The following is a 22772-nucleotide window of genomic DNA, read 5'->3' as shown; positions in this document are numbered from 1 at the left end:
ATAAATCAGTTGACTTTCAAGCTCGATGAGATGGCATATGCCCCGGTTGAAAGAACAGATGGAGGCTTGGGGGGAAATTGTTTCTGCAGGCTTGCTACAAGCAGCACAGCTCCATAAAAGTGAACCATTGCACTAATTTCTCACATAAATTATACAGGCAGAGAGCACAGCCCATTCAGCAGAAGAAAAAAATCATCTATTTTTCAGAGGTCATTTAACAAATTTAAATTAAAGCTATTTCTGATACAGGAGGTTTTCACTCTGTGTAGTTTCAAGAAATGACAATTTGCCTCAGATAAGAGGATAGCTTTGAATTCTGTAAACAAGAAACAAAACCACAGAATCGGCTTCTAAACACTGCAATTTCTCTACAATCCTAGTAAACCACATGTATGGATGAATACAGAAGAATTAACAATTAAGAAATTGTTTGCTGTTCACTACAAAGTCAGGTAAACGATCCACTTCCCTTTATAGCCCCCCCCCTCTCCTACCAGCCAGAAGTCAACTTTTAACAGAGCCCATTATTAAAAGAAAAAAGAAACATAGGCATTTCCAAGGCAACACCCTTTGTTCTTTAGGAGAAACAAATTATTCAACTGTTAAATCAATGCATGTGTCACTATTTTAACAAATATGGTACTTAAGGATGTAGAAAAGACATTTCATTCAGTGTTTTGAATTATAAATATGAAAGAATAGGAAAGAACGAACAGTGTGTTGCAAGCATGCATGCTTCCTTGAGGTCTTCCCCCTGTGGCTGCCCCTGTTGAAGGGCTCCTGATAGGCCTGGGGCAAGCAGAGGGGGCTACAGGTAGGCCCAGGGCCTCTCCCAGTCAGAGGAGCCACCCAGGGGGAAATGGGAGCATCCTGGGGGGGAGGGGAGACATGAGCGGTTCCCCTTCCTCCCTTTTACCAGACTTCAGGTAGCGCTGGAACAGCTGGTGCCAACTTTTTAGGTCCTCCAAACCTCCACGGCCAGGGTGACACACTGCTGGATTCAGGAAACAGGTCTCCTTGCATGGGCAGCCTGAGTTCCCAATCATTCTTCCGACGAGACTGAAGAGATCCATCTCCAAAAACAGCTCTGCTTTCCAAGGCAAAATAAACAAATAAATAAATAATTGTCCAGTAGTACCTTAGAGACCAACTAGGTTTGTTCTGAGTGTAAGCATGCACGCGAAAGCTTATACCCAGAACAAACTTAGTTGGTCTCTAAGGTGCTACTGGACAATTTATTTATTTATTTCGACTGCATCAGACCAACACGGCTACCTACCTGAATCGTTTCCAAGGCGTTCCCCTCCACTTAGAACATCCAAAAGGCTGTAGGCCCTCAAAGGCCCCAAACTAAAAGCCAAGAAAAACTGGATGCCAAGAGGAAGAAAGGGGAGGTCTATGGGGCCGAGAGAGAGTGAAAAGGCGGCAGGAGTAGCAGAAGGAAAGTCAGTAATAAACAGATAAAGAATAACAAAGGGGGGTGGAAATCCCTTCCAATATGGTGTTCCTGCCTCTTTTGCCATGCCTACAATGCAACATGCAGTGGAGCTGGCAGGAAATAGAACTGGAGGGGTTGTCTCAGCCCCCAAGGTGCATTCTCTAAAAGAGATAACTTCCTGCCAGTGAAGAAATGGGAGAAGACAACCCATATCATATAATAGATCACATTCATCCCTACAGAAGAAGAGAAAGTTCTGTGAGCCTCAGACAGCAAAAATGATGGTGATGTGATGAACAGTTATTTGTTTGTTTGTTTGTTTGTTTGTTTAAAACCCTCCTGTGATCATTAGTGCCAAGCATCATAACAACAACAACATATTTATACCCTGCCCATCTGGCTGGGTTTCCTCAGCCACTCTGGGCAGCCTCCAACAAAATATTAAAAATACATTAAAACATCAGTCATTAAAAACTTCCCTAAACATAATTACTCTGAATTCTATAGTTATTCAGTTTGATGGATTGTTCCATCTTTATTGTATAGCAATATTGCCAGGACATGTAATGAAACATCCACTCAGAGAATCGCCACCATCATCTACGGAAGATAGAAACTATGAATGCTTTATCTATTGACCTTAACATTATATATGGGAAAAGATAATATTTCCAGGAACTGAAGCAATTCAGGGTTTTAACAGCTAAAGTCAAGCCAACAAATGGTGCCTTCCTACATTCATTATACATTTTATTAAAAAAATGATGCAGTCATCCACATGTAATTGCAACATGCACTTTTAACATGTATCTTTATTGTGCATATTTGCTGATTTGCTTCATTTATTTATTTGCCATTTGTTTTTAAACTTTGATTTGTTGTTAGAATTTTTAATGATTTTATATTTATATGAAAACTGCTTAAAATTGTTTTTGTTGATTAAGCGGCATATACATCTTGTCAAATAATATAGATAAATAAAATCTAAATTTGGCCCTTAGTTATCTTATGCAAGACTGGATTGATAATTCATTCGCACTGAACCACTGCTGTCTGATTTTGCAAGACAAAAAAAAAAAGGTTTTGCAATACAAATTACAGAAGTCAGGGAACTAGCCAGTTTATCTGCTAAAGTAATTTTGGTATGCGTGAAAGAAAAAAAAGAAACAGCAAAGAAATACCGGGACGTTGCAACAACTGTTCATAGAGCAACTGCAGAGAATTTTGTTTGCATGGACTGACACTATCAAGCACACTCTTTTCAAATCTGCTTATGTGTGTTTGCTTACACAAGGCAGCATCTCTGAGGCAGCAGCTCTGAGGAAGCATCAACTAAAGGCAGAGGAAATGATGCATTGTGTTCCAAGGTGAAGAAACTGTATTTATTCTAGCATTTCCCTTCCTGTTGCATTACAAGTCTTGTATCTCTGTTCCTGTGGATCACAGCCTGTTTTTATTATATCTGAAGAAGTGAGAAAATACAGCTGCTGAGTAAGTGCACTGCTTCATTTCTCTTCATTTTTTTTCAAAAGACTTCTGACCTGTAAGCCTTTCGACACCATGGGGGGGGGGGTTTCACTTCCAGCACTATAAATCTCTACTCGTGTGTAAGTCTAATTTGGTTCGATGGGGTTTATTCCTGGGTAAGTGGTTATAGGATAGCAGACTCCAGGTAAGTAACTATAACCTAATGGGTTAAACCAAAGACACCACAGGAGAAGTTTTGAGAACACTGGAAAACAGACGGTAACTTTCTATATATTCGTGTTCAATTATGACATTATGAGGAAATTTGCAAGGGAAACAACATAATTTATCTAAAACCAAATTAATTAATAGCTAATTCATATTGTGCAGGGGAAACCACATTAGAATAAAATCAGTTAGCTTTTAAGGTGGCACAAGACTCTTGTTTTTGTTCAACTAAATATTCATTTCAGTAGCTTTAAAGTTATTTTATATTGGAAACAGGGTTCATAAATAATTGAACAACAACAGTGGAAAGTTATAAGAATCAATAGATAGTGATTTTCAAAAATTGATCAACACATACAAAAGCACTTACAAAAGTAAAAAAGAATTGATTAGAAGCATTTTACTTTGAACTAAATGGAAGAGCATGCCCTTTGGCTGTATTTACAGCCAAAGGGTGAGGGAGAGAACCCCACCGCCTTTCAACTCTATAAAATGTCCCACTGATCAGCAAAAACAGAAAGTTAATAAGGGAGGGATATTTGATGGTTTGTGGTCTTTCCTCAAAGCCACTCAACATCTTACCACCCTGAATGAAAAGGTTTTTGTGGCCTCGCTATTAGTAATGTTCATCTTCTTACAAAAAAATCACTGCAAAAGATAGATGGGGGGGCGGGACCACTGACTTACCAAATGCGAAATGAATCATGATATGCTTCACACACAAACAGAATGAAAAAATAAAGGACAATAACAAAATGGTGGATATATTGCATAGTTATGTGAATCCTGAAATATGTGTGCCAAAGGTAGTATCATTTTCCCCCACCTACCCCGATAGTCCTTCATTTCATAAGACTAAGTTCTACAAATAAATGTGGTTGTGCAAATGCCGCTTATCCAACTGCTTACACAGAACTCTACACATCATGTCAGACTCTCTGTGGTGCCTAGATGATCACTGCACACATGTACCCATGCACTGGTCCAGCTGATGGTCCACAAATTTACACAACAGCTTCCATTTTCAGAGCAGGTCTCACAGGCAAAACAAGTTATATGTGTTTATATTTCTGTAATGTGATTGATATTGGTTTTGGAGCTTTGGGTTGTTGTTGCCTTTTAAAAAAACCAACAACAACAACAAACACTTTCTGTTGCTCTTTGCACCCTCCAGAATGCATGACTGATCAGGCACATACTCCCACCTTCATGCCCACACACAAAAGACAAACCAATGTTCCCAAAATATGAAAATATGAAGGAACTGATAAGCTTAGATCAAGATTTACTGGGAATGGAACTCCACTCATAAGAGAGTGGGGGGGGGAGGTATTATTATTGATTCCTGCTATGCTACCTGAAAATCTGCTCTGGAGGGTTTTCCTGGAGTGAGGGAGGCAGAATGGGGTAGGGGGTACAGATGGAAGTGAGAATTCAAGAAAATACCTCCTCAGTTCCTCTAACACGAGACTTTGCTAGTTGAAGTTACATTTTATTTGAACGCTGAAGCACAATGGAAATTTGCATGGCTTCAAAGCTTTCTTTAAGCATTTGAGGGTGATGGGGTAGGGGAAATGTCAGACCAAATGCCAGAGCATATCTTGTCCCGCTGCTGCCTGTGAAAAGTTGCCTGCTCATATACTGCCACTCTTAGCACATTCTCCAACCACTATACAATGGGCAACAAGATATACTCTTGTCATCACCAGTGCCCGTAGGATCCAACTTCATTCCTCTTTGGTGAAGTCCCGTAGGACCAGAATATCTTTCTTTTTCTTTTTCTTTTAAAGACCAGAATATATTTCAACATTACATTGTTATTGTTGTTCAGTCGTTCAGTTGTGTCCGACTCTTCGTGACCCCATGGACCAGAGCACACCAGGCACCCCTATCCTCCACTGCCTCCCGCAGTTTGGCCAAACTCATGCCAGTCGCTTCGAGAACACTGTCCAACCATCTCATCCTCTGTCGTCCCCTTCTCCTTGTGCCCTCCATCTTTCCCAACATCAGAGTCTTTTCCAGGGAGTCTTCTCTTCTCATGAGGTGGCCAAAGTACTGGAGCCTCAACTTCAGGATCTGCCCTTCCAATGAGCACTCAGGGCTGATTTCTTTAAGGATGGATAAATTTGATCTTTTGTAGTCCATGGGACTCTCAAGAGTCTCCTCCAGCACTATAATTCAAAAGCATCAATTCTTCGGCGATCAGCCTTCTTTATGGTCCAGCTCTCACTTCCATACATTACCACTGGGAAAACCATAGCTTTAACTATACGGACCTTTGTCAGCAAGGTGATGTCTCTGCTTTTTAAGATGCTGTCTAGGTTTGTCATTGCTTTCCTCCCAAGAAGCAGCCGTCTTTTAATGACTGCTGTCACCATCTGCAGTGATTATTTTTGTGGATGTTAATGTAATGTTGTCTCAAAACTCCATGGACAAAGACAACATTACATCAACATCCACAAAAATAAAATAAAAATAAATTCTCTATAACTAGATTAATGCATGTGCAGACCTATAACTAGAATAGAGTTACCACTGGACAGGAACCACATCATGTGTACTTAAAGTGTGGAGATGTGCCACAGTACCAGCATCTGTCCACACTTGAAATGTGCTTTCAGTAAAGTCAGTGAGGTGTCCAGTGCACTCTGAATACAATTTTCTGTTCGGTAAAGTGTATACACATATGATTAACAACAGCATGTCACACCATAAAGCAAGGGCTTATAGAAGGGAACTGTGTTAGAAACGAACAGAAATAAAAACCCAGCACCAGGAAACAAATTGCCAAGTCTATAACACAACTCTACTCACTGCATTGCATGGCAGCAACAACGGAATGAACAGAAAATGTGGTCATGTGGATAACACAGCTCTCCTTGTTGTGTTGCTCCACAGTGACAAGGGAAATAACTCGGGAGAAAGAATCCCCTCACAGCCCTGCAGCCAGCCAGGGAAGTGCAACAGAGGAGCAAGTAAACCTGTTAACATACACACAAAAGCCACCCTGAAACAGGTGTATCAGATCAGCAAAGTCTCTGCCTTTCTCACTCTTCAGTCTAGATCAGTGTTTTTCAATCACTGTTCCGCGGCACACTAGTGTGCCGCGAGATGTTTGCCTGGTGTTCCGTGGGAAAACATGGGCTGGCGGTTGCGGCACTGGCGGGAGGTGGCGACGCTGCTGCTAGCGGGCAGGTGGGCTGGGCGCGTCTCCCCCTCGGCCCACGGCGGCGGCGGGCACCTTTGACTATGAGCTGTTCCTCCTGCGGCGGAGCCCGCGGAGCGCCTTCCTGCCCAGTGCTCACGTCTTCGCGGGCGGCGTGGCGGACGCGGCCGACTTCTCGTCCGACTGGCTGCAGCTGCTGGCAGCGGGCCGCGCTGCGGACTGGGCTCGGTGCGGGGCGAGTGCCCGAGGGCGCCGCTCTTCGCCGCTCTTCGCCGCCGAGCGCCCGGAGCTGGGCTCGCCGCTGCCGGGAGGACGTGGCCTTCGCCTCTGCGCCATCCGCGAGGCCTTCGAAGAAGCCGGAGTCCTCTTGGTACTGCCCGGCCCGGTGGCTGATGCCGCCGCCGCCGCTACCCACCGCGGGCCCGGCCCGCCTGCTGCCAGCCGAGCGCCTCCCGCCGTCCTCGGGACTGGCTGAGTGGCGGCTGCGGGTGCAGCGGCAGCCCGGCAGCTGTCTTGCAGCTGTGCTGACACCTGAGCTGCGTGCCCAACATCTGGGCACTGCGCGAGTGGAGCAACTGGCTGACCCCCGTGGGCCGTGCGGGGCGAGGCGGCCGCCGCTACGACACCACCTCCTACCTCTGCTGCCTACCTAGCATTGGGGCATCTGCTGCTACCAATGCTGTTTTTCTAGAAAAAGAGGTGCTGGAGCCTGGAACTCATCACGGACGCCTTCCCTCGTTCTCTTATAATGGCGAAGGCGTCCACCTGAGAGGTGCCAGAACTGAGTTCCTGTGGCTGGGGGGGAGAGTCCTGACTAGTACTATAGTTATAATTATTATTATTAGCCTGGTGGGGGCGGGGCAAGGTGCGCCATCTTCACATGCTCAATTCAGGACATGAGAAGAATTATCATTTTTATTATTACTACTACTACTATTATTGTTATCTAATGGTGGTGTGCCTCGTGATTTTTTTCATGAAACAAGTGTGCCTTTGCCCCAAAAAAGGTTGAAAAACACTGGTCTAGATGTGCCCAGAGTAGATTGAGAGTAGCAAACAGTCTTCGGCAGCTGACAGGTCTCTAAATGTGTTAAGCTTTCTCTTGTGACTCAGACAAAGATACTTGGTAGACAACAAATGAGGTTTAAAGATGGTCTCAAGGCCAATCTAAAAAAATGTAGCATAAGCACTGATAACTGGGAAACACTGGCCTGCGAATGCTCCAGTTGGGGAACAGCCTTTACCAAAGGTGTTGTGGACTTTGAAGAAGCATGAACTCAGGGCACAAAGGAGAAACAAGCTAAGAGGAAGGCACGTTTGAGAAACCTTCACCATGATCAACTCCCACCCAAAAACCTACGCCCCACTGCGGAAGGATGTGTGGATCCAGAATTAGTTAAGGCCTTAATCTCCGTCACATGCATGGATAAATTATGCAAAGGAGCCAGAAGCTCATCAGATGATGTCAAGGTAGATGCTGGCAGGGGTGTATCAAGGGGGGTGTAGGGAGCGGTCCGCCCCATGTTCTATAATGGAGGGAGTGACAAATTATCAAGGAACAATTACTGCCTACTAGGGCGGTTCATAAAAAACTTTTTTTTTTAAATGCCTGCTCCAAAGGTCTTATCTTACTATACTAGGGATTATATAGCTATATACGAAATTTCATGCATATCGGTTAATATCTTGACCCTCCTCCACCAAAATAGCTGTTTGCTTGGCTGTTTTCCTATGTCGTGAAGGCTGAAATTTCAGTTCAGTGGAGCACATACTGTTCCCAACCCTAACCCTGTGGAAAGCCATCTAATTATATTTTAATTTGATTTTGATATGTTTTAGGAGGTAATTTAATTATTGTTTGATTTTTACCATGTTATATATCTGATGTTAGCCACCCTGAGCCCTACTTCGGCCAGGGGAGGGTGGGATACAAATAAAAGTTTTTTATTATTATTACTTATTATTCCTTTGTAAGAAAATATGAAATACGTAAAACCATTTTTGCAGGGGGGGGAATCAATGGGGGGTGGTGAAAAAAAATTTCCGCACCGGGTACCACCTGACCTTCCTATGCCTCGGGAGGGGTGGCAAAAAAATTGCCCCCAGATACCAATTTACCTTGCTACGCCCCGGGATGCTGTGCCCACCATAGGATCAAACGATAGATTGTACATTGGTACTTCCTAATTTATTACCTTTTGCTGGCATTTGCAGCCTAGGACAAGGTAACATAATAAGACCGTATCACTGGCAAACAGTGACTAAAATATACTGAAGAAACCCATTATTATTATTTTTCTGTACATCTTCTTGCTCCCTCTCTTAAAAATAATACTTTAAAAAAATCTTAAATCTTATCTACTTCAGTTAAAGTGTTTTCATACTTGTATTCCTGTTTCTCTCCACTTCTCCCTTGCATTCCCTTGTCCTTTGTGTATTCATTCAAATCAAATGTATTATTGTATTGATCATAAGCCTTAAGAAAAAATAAACATATTGGATGTATCTAATGGTGGCTCTGACTTCACTGGAAAATACTTCTGCTCATTTAAGCCATCACTGGATATAACCAATTAAGCATAAATTGATAGTGTCATATAAATATTCATATAAAACTTTATATAATCAGTAACATGCAATCATACAAGAAAGCATGCATTACAATTCTGAGTTATATCTTCAGTGATCTACTACATGACATTTCTGATAAAATGGATGGCATGTTACCACCATGAAAGTAAATACAAAGTTTTTTTCCTGTTGTTACTCTGTTACTAATGTCAAGCAGAAATTCACTTTTCTGTTAGATCATTGGTTGGCCCATCTAAAAATGAAGCCAAATGCATCCATTAAATTACATTAAAACTTGCAGGTAAGATCTAATTGTTTGATATGTTTTGTACATAACGAATTGTTTAGTCATTTCATAAATAATAAATATTATTCACTCAGTGACCCTACTAGTCATATCTGTTTTTGCTTTTATTAACAAAACTACAGCAGCTTAAATTAAGGTCATTTTCAACAGGACCCAAATAAACATCCAAAGAATAAGTTAGGTCTTTTCTCCCTCATTAAGAGAATGCCCAATTTTTGGTTATCCTTTATTCTGTTTCCTGAAAAATCGGAACCCAGCCCAATAAATTGCATACAGAGACACACAGTCACCCCAACACACACACACACATACATAAAAGGAAAGTCATTCTTTGATAACCAAATAATTAATAGAAAGAGCAGGTTAAAGATCAGCATTCATTTTTCAAATTAAATTAAAAGCCTGCTCTAGTTACTTAAAAGATTGGCAAGTTTTACAAATAACATCACCAAGCCTTTTAGAGAGAAACACTGCTGCATTAGAATGAAGTCATTAGGCAATACATTTATTTTGAAGCCAATTAACCTTTTGTCAGAGATGTCGGAACCATAATGGTTTCAGCAGTGGAGGTCAGCCTCTAACAGGGGCACGTATGACAGCGATTACGCTGTCTGACATATGCTGCAGACTGGGAGTGCAGCCGTGGAATGAGAATCTGCCTTCGTTTGTATTCTGCTCTGCATTTCAAGGGAGCAGGCAATCTTGACCTATCCATTTAGGTAATTAAAGCTTCCATTTGGAACTGTCCTGCAGGAAGGTGAAATTTGGGGGGAGATAAATGGCTGCTGCTCACTGTATCCAGCCACTTCCATCATTTGATGGACTGCCTGAAATAGGCTGGGTTGCCAGGTCCTCATAAAAATAGAGATGAATTGAGCAGGAGACAATTCTCTAAGGCAAAGCAACTCTGTCATTTTCCTTTTTTGCAGCATATAATTTAATTGTTAGGCAAGGTAGATGGCTGACTCAGGAGGCCACTCTCTAACTGCTCTCCCCACCATCTTCTATTTGCTAAGAAATTACTCCACTTTATTTACTTATAAGCCAACGTTTTTTTGGCAATGAGAGATGTCACTTCAATAAGCGCAGCTGGCTGTCACAGCTGCGCCTGACTTACCTTCCAGGCTATTTTGTTTCCTCTTGTATCGTGCTCAAGGCGATTGGGAAGTCACCTCGCTCATAAAACTTGCGAAATGCTGTAGGCTTGTTGGTCTTTCTTTAAATGCTCCTGCCGCTGGGGACCTTTCACCTAAAAAAACAAATTAAATTAAAAACCCATCATACAAAATTTGTCTGTATCAAGAAATACACTTGTGATTAATTAGAGATTTAACCAAATTGGCTAAGAAATCAGAGTGCCACACGTCACCAATGTCAAACATTCACTGTCAGTGTTTTCTATGGAATATTTGTCCCAGGGTTTTTCTTGATGGAGAATTAGCAGGTATAGGAAACACAAGGTGGTTTTTAAATGAATACATATGACTTTGCTTGCAGTGTATTTCACTTCACGAGCAGTCTTAATGAAAACGTTAATCGTCAGATGCAAAATCTGTGAATGATTGTTCATAAAATTTAGCACACATTGGAGGTGATATACCCATTAGGAATAGGTACTAAGAGAGGAGGAAAATTATACATTGGGAATCGGTAGTACAGACAGTGCTTTTTTCTGGGGGACGCAGGGGAACACATACCCCTAAACATTTTGTGAATCTAAGTTTGGCCTTACTGAGGGCAGTATTGTAATATGAGTAGGAAAATGTGAGTACCCCTAAACTTTTTTTTTTTTAGAAAAAAAGCACTGAGTACAGATATATAATTCCAGGGTAGGTGTGTATTATTATTATTATTATTATTATTATTATTATTATTATTATTATTATTATATTGAATTTATATACCACCCTATACCCGCAGGTCTCAGGGCAGTTATGCGCAGGCATAAAGTTGCATCCAAAATGGCATCTCAGTTTAAAACTCCCAAATAAAAAATTAACAAAGCAGGTTAACACCAAATGGATGGGCATTTACTAGCAAGCTTGAATAACGGAAGTTGCTAATCCCCATCCCATCCAAGACTGTGCCTGTGAAAAGGAGCTGGTAACTGACGAGAGTCCTGTCAGGGTTGGGATAGGCCTTATGGCAGTAAATATCTACTATTCAATTCTGCAAATTGGTGTGTCTCTTCAGAGCACATCTAACCATTTGGATAGCTCAGTTAGTTGGAGTGCCGTGCTGATAACGCCAAGGTTTGCAGGTTCAATCCCCGTATGGGACAGCTACATATTCCTGCATTGCAGGGGGTTGGACTAGATGATCCTCATGCCCTTTCCAATGCTACAATTCTGTTCTGTCTGTTCTGTTCTATGAAGGGTGGGCAAAGGAATTCTACATAGGGCCAAATCATTGGTCCTTGCTGACAGAAATGTCAATCCAGGCACATACTTGTTTATTAAATACATGCTCCAGTTTGGCTACAAAGTGATAGTACAGGTTAACTTCTGACACTAAAAGGAGTGGGTGGAAAAAGGGAACAAAGTCCATTACCACCCAGCATTACTGCAGGAATAGAAGCATAGAATTGTAGAGTTGGAAGGGATCACAAGGGTCATCTAGTCCAACCCCCTGCAATCTTTCACTTAATATGGGGCTCAAACCCACAACCCTGAGATTAAGAGTCTCATGCTGGACCAACTGAGCTAACTCCCAGCTGATGTAGTTTCTAAGGCAAATGTGATTATAGTTGTAATGTTATGGTTCCATAGATCTTTAATTCTAGGTATGAATCACAAGACTGTATTCACATGGTTCAAAAATCTTGTGAGTAACTTGATCCCCTTCATAACAGGCTATTTATTTGTATTTACTTTAAAGTACCTATGTCCTGGTGAATATTTAGAAATGTCAAAGCATTATAAACATGATTAAAACATGCAATATATATAAAAGAGTATAAAATAACCAGTATAAGAATACAGTTCCTGATTTCCACAGTGATCAGTTATATACATGACTAATATCAGAATTCAAAGACTTCATAGATGAAACACAAAATTGTCAGAGTGTGACTTATTCCTAAGGGAAAGTGTTCCATTTCCACATGGCGGGTACTATCACACTGAAGGCCCTATGCCAGGTGGCACAAGACATATTTTAGGATCATGCAGTACCACCAGTAGGGTCTCTCTGGGATATCTCAGTCAACCAGCAGATATGCAAGGGAGTGTCTGCACATTTTTTTACTACTATTGGTACTACTACTACTACCATTAATAATAATAAACAAAATGATATTATACTTGACATAAACAAATTAAGTGCTAAATGTGTGCTAAGGGGAGTGGGCAAAATTATACATTCTTAAAAATATATATTATGAAGCTTCCTGTTATGAAGCATGCTCTACTTTTAACATTAATCATTCATCAGATAAAGGAAAGGAACTAGGAAAACTTGATTATCAGAATTTATTTTGCATCTAAAATTTCCAAGAAATTATGGTAACCTAGCAACATTACAGGGATCCACTCATCTAGTGGATAAGGCATAAACCCCCCCTAAAATAATAGATCTGAAAACAAGATATTAAAAGCAATTTATAATAAGCAAACCACATGTCAATTCTTCACTGTTGTAATAGAAGATTAAAATAATTGTTTCTTAATTACAAGTGACATTTCCTTATAGTGTCTCTGGAAAAGAAACTCTAGAAAGTAAAGTTTAATGCTCATTTATAACACATTTTATAGGTTGACAATTAGTATTAATGTACTCCAGAGGTACTCCAACAAGTATTATATTATTCAAGCTCTGTATTTGCTCCTTTGGAATCAAACATATCATCTGAACATTTGGCATGGAGAAGTATGTGATTCAAGAAGGGGACTTAAATACAATTGATTTTCAAAGCCTTCAGTTACTTGGGCTATTAGATCAACTATGGTTTTTTGTTTGTTTGTTAATTTGAGGAAAGGTGAAAAAAGTTTAAAATGGATGTCCATTTCTGGAGATAAACTGAAGAAAACTTAGAGAAAGCAGCACTGATTACTACAGTTTTAGGACATGCAAGGAAAAAGAGAACGAAACTGTTATGTTGTAGTACTGGGAGCAGTTGAAGTATGTGTTCATTTTAAATATTCAAATACGTAAAGGAACAAAGGGCAAGAGTAAATAAAACTAGAACCTTGGTCCATCACATGAAGCTGAATGTTGAAAGATTCAGGACAGATAAAAGCACATAGCTCTGGAATTTGCTACCACAAGATGTAGTGATGGCCAAGAATTTAAAACAAACAGGCGTTTAGACAAATTAATGGTAGATAAGGCTACCAAGGGCCTCTAGCAATAATGGTTGTGCACTACCTTTGATGTGGTATGTAAATGAATACAAGTCACTGGGACTCATAAGTGAGTGTTGTTGTACTCATTTCCTGCTGACAGGCATGTGGTGGGCCAGCCTGAGTACAAGTTGCTTGACGAGATGGGCCTTTGGTCTGATGTAGTGTAGCAGATTGGCCTTAGACCATCATGAATGTCTTTAACATGGTGTTTTAGGGTTCCCACTTTCATGCAGTGTTGGCAGTGTAAACCCCATTACGTAAACCATAGATTGGAAATGCAGTTAAGGATCATGAAGTCCCACCACTGAAGAATATTTGCATTGCATCCTCCATTCTAAAATCTCTTGGCGGATTTCATACGTTCTGCCAAGATAGTGAGCATTTGGGAAGCAGGATTCTAACTTAATTATGTAAGACGAACAAGGCACACTGGCTCTCCAATTAATTTTAATCATTTGCCCTTAATAACGTTATCAATATTGACCATAATATACCTAGTTAGGTAAAGGTAAAGGTAAAGGGACCCCCGACCATTAGGTCCAGTCGTGTCCGACTCTGGGGTTGCGACGCTCATCTCACTCTATAGGCCAAGGGAGCTGGCGTTTGTCCGCAGACAGCTTCCGGGTCATGTGGCCAACATGACAAAGCTGCTTCTGGCGAACGAGAGCAGCGCACGGAAACGCCGTTTACCTTCCCACCGGAGCGGTCCCTATTTGTCTACTTGCACTTTGACATGCTTTCGAACTGCTAGGTGGGCAGGAGCTGGGACCGAGAAAGGGGAGCTCACCCTGTTGCAGCGATTTGAACCGCCGACCTTCTGATCGGCAAGCCCTAGACTCTGTGGTTTAACCCACAGCGCCACCAGTCTTAGCTAAAGTTATAGCTCTACAAACTACACACTTTAGGGTCATGCCCCATAAAAAGTAGCGAGAGCAAAAATAAATAAATCCAGTAGTTTCATTGAAATATGCAACCCTATCCTATATGTAACCCTATCCTACTCAGTAGTAAATTCCACTGAGGCCAATGGGATTTTCTCCAAAATAATGCACACAGGATTGCAGTATTATAGTGAAATCATGTTTAGTCCTATTGGATTTAATCAGGTTGACTCGCAGGTAAGCGGGGATAGGATTGTAGTCTTAGTCATGATTAAAAGTGCAAAACTGGGGGCAAAGTCCGGGATTTATTGAAAAGCAAGCTGGATAGTACTCTGCTTTTAAAACAAAGGGTTTTCAAAACTAGTTTGAAATATGTCATGGGAGGGGAAAGTTGTGCAAGGGGAAAAAATCAACAGTTTTCAAGATTGTGGCTGACAAAACTATATAATGAAGCATAACTAGAGCAGTTTACAGTTAAGCTGTTCACTTTGCAGAAAGTCACAGCTAAGAAAGAGAGACGTGACTTGATTCTTCGGTGAATCATCGCAATTGCAAAATGGAAATTATAATACTATTCCAGTTAATGCAAATTAGATTAATTGGAAGTTAGTGGCTAACAGTCTTAGAATCACTGAAAATCTCACACATCTGGTTAGAAGCTAAATGAGTGCAAAGAACAAACGTTAGCTCATTTTCTTCTTATCTCCTATACAATGAACCCTAATAGGTTGGTTTCAAATGTCATATCTCAAATAAGCAGACAAGCCAGTGTGCCCAAATGAGGACATAAACTGAGGGGACAGAACTAGCCCTTGAGAGAGAGAACTGGAGAAAGCAATACAACACAATGGGACTTAATTATGGGAAACATGAGGCTCCTTGTATGCATGTCTCCCTTCAAGGCAATAATTTTACAAAAGCTTATAACATTTATTTTTGCACTTTTTTTGGGTAAACCACCCTGTGATCCTCAAATGAAGGGCAGTATAGAAACTAAATAAATAAAAATTCAGTTTTGCACCCTTATGCTTTTTTCTGGTGCATCATTAGTCCCATCAGTTAAATAGACTAGTAGTAAAGCATTTTCCAAAAAAATACGTTATGTGACTACATACTCTAAACCATTTTTTAAATTCCATACTTATAAATGAAACATTAAAATCCAGGAAGCAAGCTGTCTCAGACCGCTTAGGCATAATTTACACAACCACTAGTTTTACTTGATGAATATTTCTCACATGTTAATGACTTTAAATAGGCCCACCAGTCACATGTAGCCTATTGCAGATATTCCTATAGGCAGCTGTATGAAACAGAATATAAAAATATGCTCCCGTCTAAAAAGTTATAATGGCAACTCAAGAGTCTCACAGCAAATATTTAACAGGTGTTCAAGGAGTTTCACAGGGCATTGCGTTTTTATAGAAGTTAGCATATTTCTTTGTTATCCAATAGCTAAAAAATGATTTATTTATTTTTACATGTGTCTGTTTAGTGTTTTGCCTTTATTTACTGCATATGGTATAAAGGAGAAATGCTACCTTAAATCTTAACAACAAACAAGAACAACAACAACAACATTTTAAAACATGATTTGTAAGGTAATACTTCAATATTAAAAGAAATGATAAAGGACTATAAGTAACTAAGGGTACAATGTTGTTATTGTTCTATCGTTCAGTCATGTCCAACTCTTCGTGACCCCATGGACCAGAGCACGCCAGGCACCCCACTGCCTCCCGCAGTTTGGCCAAACTCATGCCAGTCGCTTCAAGAACACTGTCCAACCATCTCATCCTCTGTCGTCCCCCTGATTTCTTTAAGGATGGATAAGTTTGATCTTTTTGCAGTCCATGGGACTCTCAAGAGTCTCCTCCAGCACCATAATTCAAAAGCATCAATTCTTCGGCAATCAGTCTTCTTTATGGTCCAGCTCTCACTACTGCTGGGAGAACCATAGCTTTAACTATAGGACCTTTGTCGGCAAGGTGATGTCTCTGCTTTTTAAGATGCTGTCTAGGTTTGTCATTGCTTATTATTATATTACTATATGGGGTGTGAGAGAGTTTCATTAATGAGAACAGTTAAACCAGATCTGCCTATTGATTCACTAAATTCCTTTAGCCCTAAACATTAGCTTAGATCGTCATAGCTGCTCAGCACTTAAATATGACAAAGTTGCCTGAGGCAAAGTGTAACTTACAAAGCAAACTGTTCAGGCTATTCATATTTGCGCAAGTTTCCATTTGTGAATCAACTGGCATGATTAAGCTGGCTTTACTATAGAGTCACATTTGTCAGCAAAGTTATTTCCCCCCCTCCATCTGGTGTTCTTTAATTGTGTAACAGATAAACATCCATTTGGGAACCAAATAATCTGCTTTAATTAATTGCATTTTGAATAGAACTGTATAGAAGATTCATGTGCAAGTCACACAAAAATCAAATAAACAGTGAAACATACTTGTATATCAGATTTTTATTAATCAGATGGTCCCAAAAGCATTTTTATTACTTCTGAAAACTCAATTAAACCTGAACAATAACAACCCTTAAACTCTAATACTAACCATGTTTACTCAGCAGTCTCATTGATTTAAGTCTGATTTACGCCCAGTACAGGGCTGAAGAATTGTTTGATATAGAACTTAAAGAAAAAGATCTGAAACATCCAATATTCCTTTCCTAAGCTTTGGGTTCCCACTTACTTTATTAATAAAAATTATTGCCCCTGATCCAGTTGTAGTCCTGTATAACTAATGATGCACACCACTAACATATATGGATCACTTTAAAAGGCACAGCCAGCCAGTTCAATAGGGTAAAGATGAACATGAAGACTATATATGTTTCCAGGCCTTTCCTGCTGGATCAGGGGATATGTATTTTGTGTTCAAGAATTTGTAAACAAAAAGGGATGTTGGGGGGATCTGTTTATTTGAAACTTAATTGTAATACTGCACAAATTTAGTAGCCCCAATATTTCTTTTATGTGGTATTATGACATTCTACATCCATAGGCCTGGTTTACACATAATGCTAAGTCATGGTCTATTTTAACTGATGGTTTGTAAAATAATCTATGGAATACACACAAGTAGTCCCAGTCAATCAAACCATGGATTGTGCACAACTAAGTTCCATAGGAGCCAACTCCAGGGTGCCATGGGTGCTTGGGCACCCACAATAATATAATTGTGGGAGCCAGACACACACAAAGTCAATAAGAAAAGCTGGCAGGCAGGAGCAGCACTGCCTCCAGGAGAGGAGCAGTTCAGCTTTGCCCTTGCAGCCAGCAAATGAGGCATCCTTTTCCAGAGAAGGGGGACCTCAGATGCAGAAAAGGGTTCCTTTCTGGCTGCGGAGAGGAAGAGGAAGAGGAGTTGCTGCTGGCCATCGCAACACAGATGTGTGATGTTGCACACATACGACTGCATGTAATGCTTGTGACGTCACATGCACTATGTGCAGGTATGTGCATGTGACATCGCATGCACCCACAATCGCAGGCACCCACAATCCTGAGAATGAGATGGCACCCTTGCTAAGTTCTATTCAGAGTAGATCTATTCAAATTAATGGACTTAAGCCAGTGATGTCAATTGATTTTAATGGGGCTACTCTGCCTATGATTTATGTGGGTTACAGCCCCACTGTTTCTCCACAGTTCATTTAGTTTTGCAACTGTTGTTGCCTTTTATTGTAGCTTGGTGAGCATCTGGGATGTGATGTCCAAACAAGCCATTATTAAGGAAAGATGTTGGGTTTTGATACAACTCCAAGCCATAGATAAACCAAACCAAGGCTCATAAGCCAACAGCAAAGCATGGCTTCAGAATGCTGTTAGCTAGCAGTAAGCAGTAGCAATGTATGGAAGTGAGAGCTGGACCATAAAGAAGACTGATCGCCGAAGAATTGATGCTTTTGAATTATGGTGCTGGAGGAGACTCTTGAGAGTTCCATGGACTGCAAAAAGATCAAACTTAACCATTCTTAAAGAAATCAGCCCTGAGTGCTCACTGGAAGGACAGATCCTGAAGTTGAGGCTCCAGTACTTTGGCCACCTCATGAGAAGAGAAAACACCCTAGAAAACACCCTGATGTTAGGAAAGATGGAGGGCACAAGGAGAAGGGGACGACAGAGGATGAGATGGTTGGACAGTGTTCTCGAAGTGACTAAAATAGTTTATTCTATGTACTTCTCTTGGAGCAAGTCAAAAGAAGTATGGTGGCATTGACTTCTGAATAAAATGCACAGGACTGCACTGTAATACAAGTACCGGTATGTAAAAAAATGCAAACCATACATATCTGAAGAACTCAGTTATGTGTCCTAGGTGTAGCTTGCAAGTGCTGGATGTATAATTCTAGCAGAAACCTAACATATGCTGAGAAAAATTGTACTATTTGTTATGTATTGAAGTTCTCACCCAAGGCCACTAGGGGTGTTGTGTATATAGTTTCACTCTGCCTACCGTGGCTGCAGTTCTCACTCAGGTCCACACATGCAAATGAAGGATTGAGAGTGCCACTCATGGATTGGGTAGCTAGAGAGAGAGTTGTTACTGTTGCATGTTACTGAGTGCTATATAAGCAGGCTGGCTCAGCCCTTCAGTTCAGTTCTGTTCCAGCCTGAGAATAAAGAGAGCTGCTTGGAGAATCACTGTGTCGTCTGCTATCTCCACCCACTATTTAATACTATTTATGATGTGCTAATGACATTTCCAGTACATTTGTCCATGCAATGCAAAAGGACATTTATGTTGTTGTTTTCTGAAACCCAAATAGTTCAGATTGCTGTCCACTAAACATAATTTCCTTAGCAAACCATATTCCCATCTTGCATTTTGTGTTTCTTTTATAAATTCTACTTTATATAACTTCTTCCCAGCTGAATTACATTTAATATTTTTCAGTCCAGTCTCATTTTGAATTCTAAGCTTATCCTCAAATATTCTTCCAATCCCTCTACTATTTGTGTCTCTGTATCTCATGCTCCAAAGAAAGGAAAGAACAAAAACAACATAAACTATTGTTGGTACTTTGATGCAGAATAATTTATCTACTACTAATAGTTTTTTTTATCCCTTCTATACTTCCTGAATATTCCAGAATATTCTTCTGTATTTCCATCAACATGCCTACTCAAACTGTTGAAAAAGAACTTGAAGAGCAATCCTAAGACCCTGATCTGTGAGGCTGGAGGAGGGAGGCTAGGGGAATGTAAAGATGTCCCACTGCTTGGCTCTGCCAGCAGAGCGGTGGGTGTGGGTGTGGGTGTTGCTCTGTGGTGCATGCTGAAAATGTAGGTGGTTGAGAAGCTACCACCAGTGGTGCTCTACCCGTAAGAACAAGTATAGGGCTTCCAAACAGAGAGTTACATGGCAGGGCAGTGGCATAGCTGAGCTAGAAATGGATCTAAAGATACTCCATTGGTCTATCTCGTTGAAGGGGGCTTGACTTAGGACACCCAGCAGCACCAGCCTGGAATTTACACAGCAATAATTAATCCCCCACCTTCCAACCTGGCCCGCATAAGTGGCAAGGCTTGAATTGCAGCAATTGAACTGATGCATTGCCCTGCCCAACTGCTTCCTCAGCTGGGAATAGGAATGTTCTGTCAATCTTGTGGCGTACTGCTCATAAGGCTATAGCAGTCGTTTTCTGCACCTTTATTTTACCTTTTTCAACTCCATTACTGCCAGTTTTCATCTGACATTCTGTTCATGAATAAAGCCAAAAGGAAATCAATCTATAAATAAAATCCTTAACTAACTATTAAGCACAAATATTGCCAAAGCAGCAGCTGCAGAACACAAGAAAAAGATAGCTAGTCCAAGGAATGGAGGGGAAATTCAGTTTCCAAATTAATTAGGCAGAACAGGAAGGTTCCTTTAAAGTGGTTAGTAGCACATGTCTTGTATGCCCTAGTATGTTCAAAGAGACTTGAGATGGGATAAAGGTAAAGTGTCTATATAGGATTGCAGCCTAAGAGTACATAGATAAACACGAATCCCTCCACAAGTCTTCTGTCTGTTAAACAATAAACACTAAATATCTAAAAGCCTAGAAAGAATCTGCTGCAAAATGGATTCACTGGGTAGCATTGGATAAATTATTATCTTTCAACCTCAGATCTCCAAACGTAAAGGAAAATACCAAAGAATGATTACACTTTGATTTTTTAATCTTATGTCATTGTATCAACCTGTTGAATATCAACCTATTCAAATGTTTATCAATGACATACTGATGCAGTTAGTCATATACAGATGGTCTTTTAAAAAATAAAAAGTATACCTGGCTTTGGATCAGCGTAAGAATTTGTGAAGCACATAGCAAATGAAAGGGGTACTGCAACATTACTGATCAGCGTTCATACTGATCAGTGTTCAGTAACAGTATTTTCTTATGGACTAGGATTATGGAAGGGAACTACTTCACTTTTTCTTTCTCTCATTACGTCCCCCCCCCCATTGATATACCTGTTCTCATTTCCAAAATCAATTCCCTTTCCTGTCTATATAGGATTTGTTAGATTATCACATTGTTCATATATCACTCACTTCACTAAAGATTAAGGATACCACTTCACTAGAAAGCCCAATGAGAATAACAATCAAGAGTTTCTAGGTCAAATGATTTTGGAGAAGCGACAAAAAGCACAAAATATGGGCAACATTCAAACGAAATGAAAAAAACTTTGGTGGGCATCCCTAGAATTCCCAGAGAAATGTAGGTTCTTTAGCATTAAAGTCCCAATTTCCCATTATCCCTAGGAGACAGGGGTGGGAAATCTTGGAAAATGACAGTGTGCATAATATCTTCAAATTGTGTGCACATAATTTTGCAAAGTCAGAAGCTATGTGCTTCAACAACCCTCCTCACACCCAAAAACAACTCACTAATATCACCAAGATAAAACTTTGCCACACCAAGTTCAGATACCTAGGGGTACAAATAACCAGAAACCATGATCAAAATGATCATCCTCCCAAAACTAACCTACCTATTCCAAACCCTCCCAATCTGGATTCCCCAAACCCAACTCCGCAGATGGCAGAGAAAACTACACTCCTTTATCTTCTCTCACAAAAAACTAAGAATAAGCTTAGTTAGTGGGGATGGAGTTGGGGATAGTTTGCCCCCTTTCCTCCTAATGTCTTAACAGATGAAACTGATTTGTAAAAATGTTACATGGAAAAAAATACGAGAGAGAGACATTGCACATACTTTTGTAAATCAAGAAAATCTTTAATAAAAAGACATTTTAAAAAATTGTGTGCACATATCTTCAAATAAAGCAGCAGGGGTGGAGTTATTTTGTGTCTGAGATCAAAACTTTCGCATCTACACTACTGCAAGCCCTGATCCTCACGTCACCTTGATCGTTGTAATAAAGGGCAGTATTTTGTCCATGTACACATGGTGGCCATTTTTACTGCTTGTTTGCTTGGAACAATCTATAATAGGTGGGAGGACTAATGCCAGTGGCACGGAAGTTTCTTTGTTTGCATTTATGTCCTGAATAACAACTGGGGTGGGAGTGTTCCTTCTGGACTCTAGCATAACTCCCAAACCCGATAACATCCTTCCTCCATCGGCAGCCACTTTCCAAGAGCCCTTTGCCTGAGTCAGTGTCTAAGGGGCATAGGGCAATACTCAATGCTGAGGTCTCTGCTGCTCTTCACAATGCAGAGAAGATTAACAAACCCTTTGCCAGTGTCCTGGCTTCCTTCAGAGTGAGCCTACAGACAGGGCCCATGCTGCTGGCCTGTTAGCCCTTGCTAAAATATGGTCCATATTAAGAATTATTTCTTGACCAAAACAATGCAACCTCAAACACATTTAAGAGGTCTTCTTCTATGGTTATTTTGAGTGACTGGTGTGCAATATTCAAGGCACTAGGGCATAGGCCTACCTGCATGTCACAGTTTCTGACTCAGAAACTTTCCCTTAATTTTACATTGGAGGCCATTGACCATGGCACATACATGGGGGTCATTCTTATGTATTAAAAGAACTGTCCAGTCTTAGCTCTGACACTGGAAAAAGTTCTGTGTCCTGAACACTCTGGGTCAAATTAATCCTTGGAAATGTGTTACTACTTCAACTATAATGTAAGTATTTCAACTCCATGCTACAAAGATGGAAATGATGAAAAAATGAATATATCTCATAGTATATTGCTTCTTAAAACACTATCCACTTCTTCCTCTTAAATGTAAAAAGGGTCACATTTTTTATTAGCACCAGTGGGCTTCTTCTTATCAACTCTATCTCGAGAGAATCAAAGATCTCAATTTAGTACTTACTATTTAGCATCTGTCTTAGTGCATTTGATAAAAGACCTGAGCAGCTGAGACAGCCA

General features: G+C 40.5%; 1 protein-coding gene across 1 annotated transcript in view; it reads right to left on the bottom strand.

The window, feature by feature from the left end:
- Positions 1-22772, bottom strand: part of PACRG (parkin coregulated) — a 408445-nt gene that overhangs the window by 171182 nt on the left and 214491 nt on the right. Inside the window, 3 exon segments of the mRNA XM_033145429.1 lie at positions 10295-10335; positions 10338-10385; positions 10388-10426. Coding sequence (XP_033001320.1) covers positions 10295-10335; positions 10338-10385; positions 10388-10426 — 128 coding nt within the window.

The sequence above is a fragment of the Lacerta agilis genome, chromosome 3 (assembly GCF_009819535.1).
Source record: "Lacerta agilis isolate rLacAgi1 chromosome 3, rLacAgi1.pri, whole genome shotgun sequence".
In the NCBI taxonomy this organism is placed as follows: Eukaryota; Metazoa; Chordata; class Lepidosauria; order Squamata; family Lacertidae; genus Lacerta; species Lacerta agilis.
The sequence above is the reverse complement of the archived record's forward strand: the minus strand, read 5'-3'. Positions and strand labels throughout refer to the sequence as shown.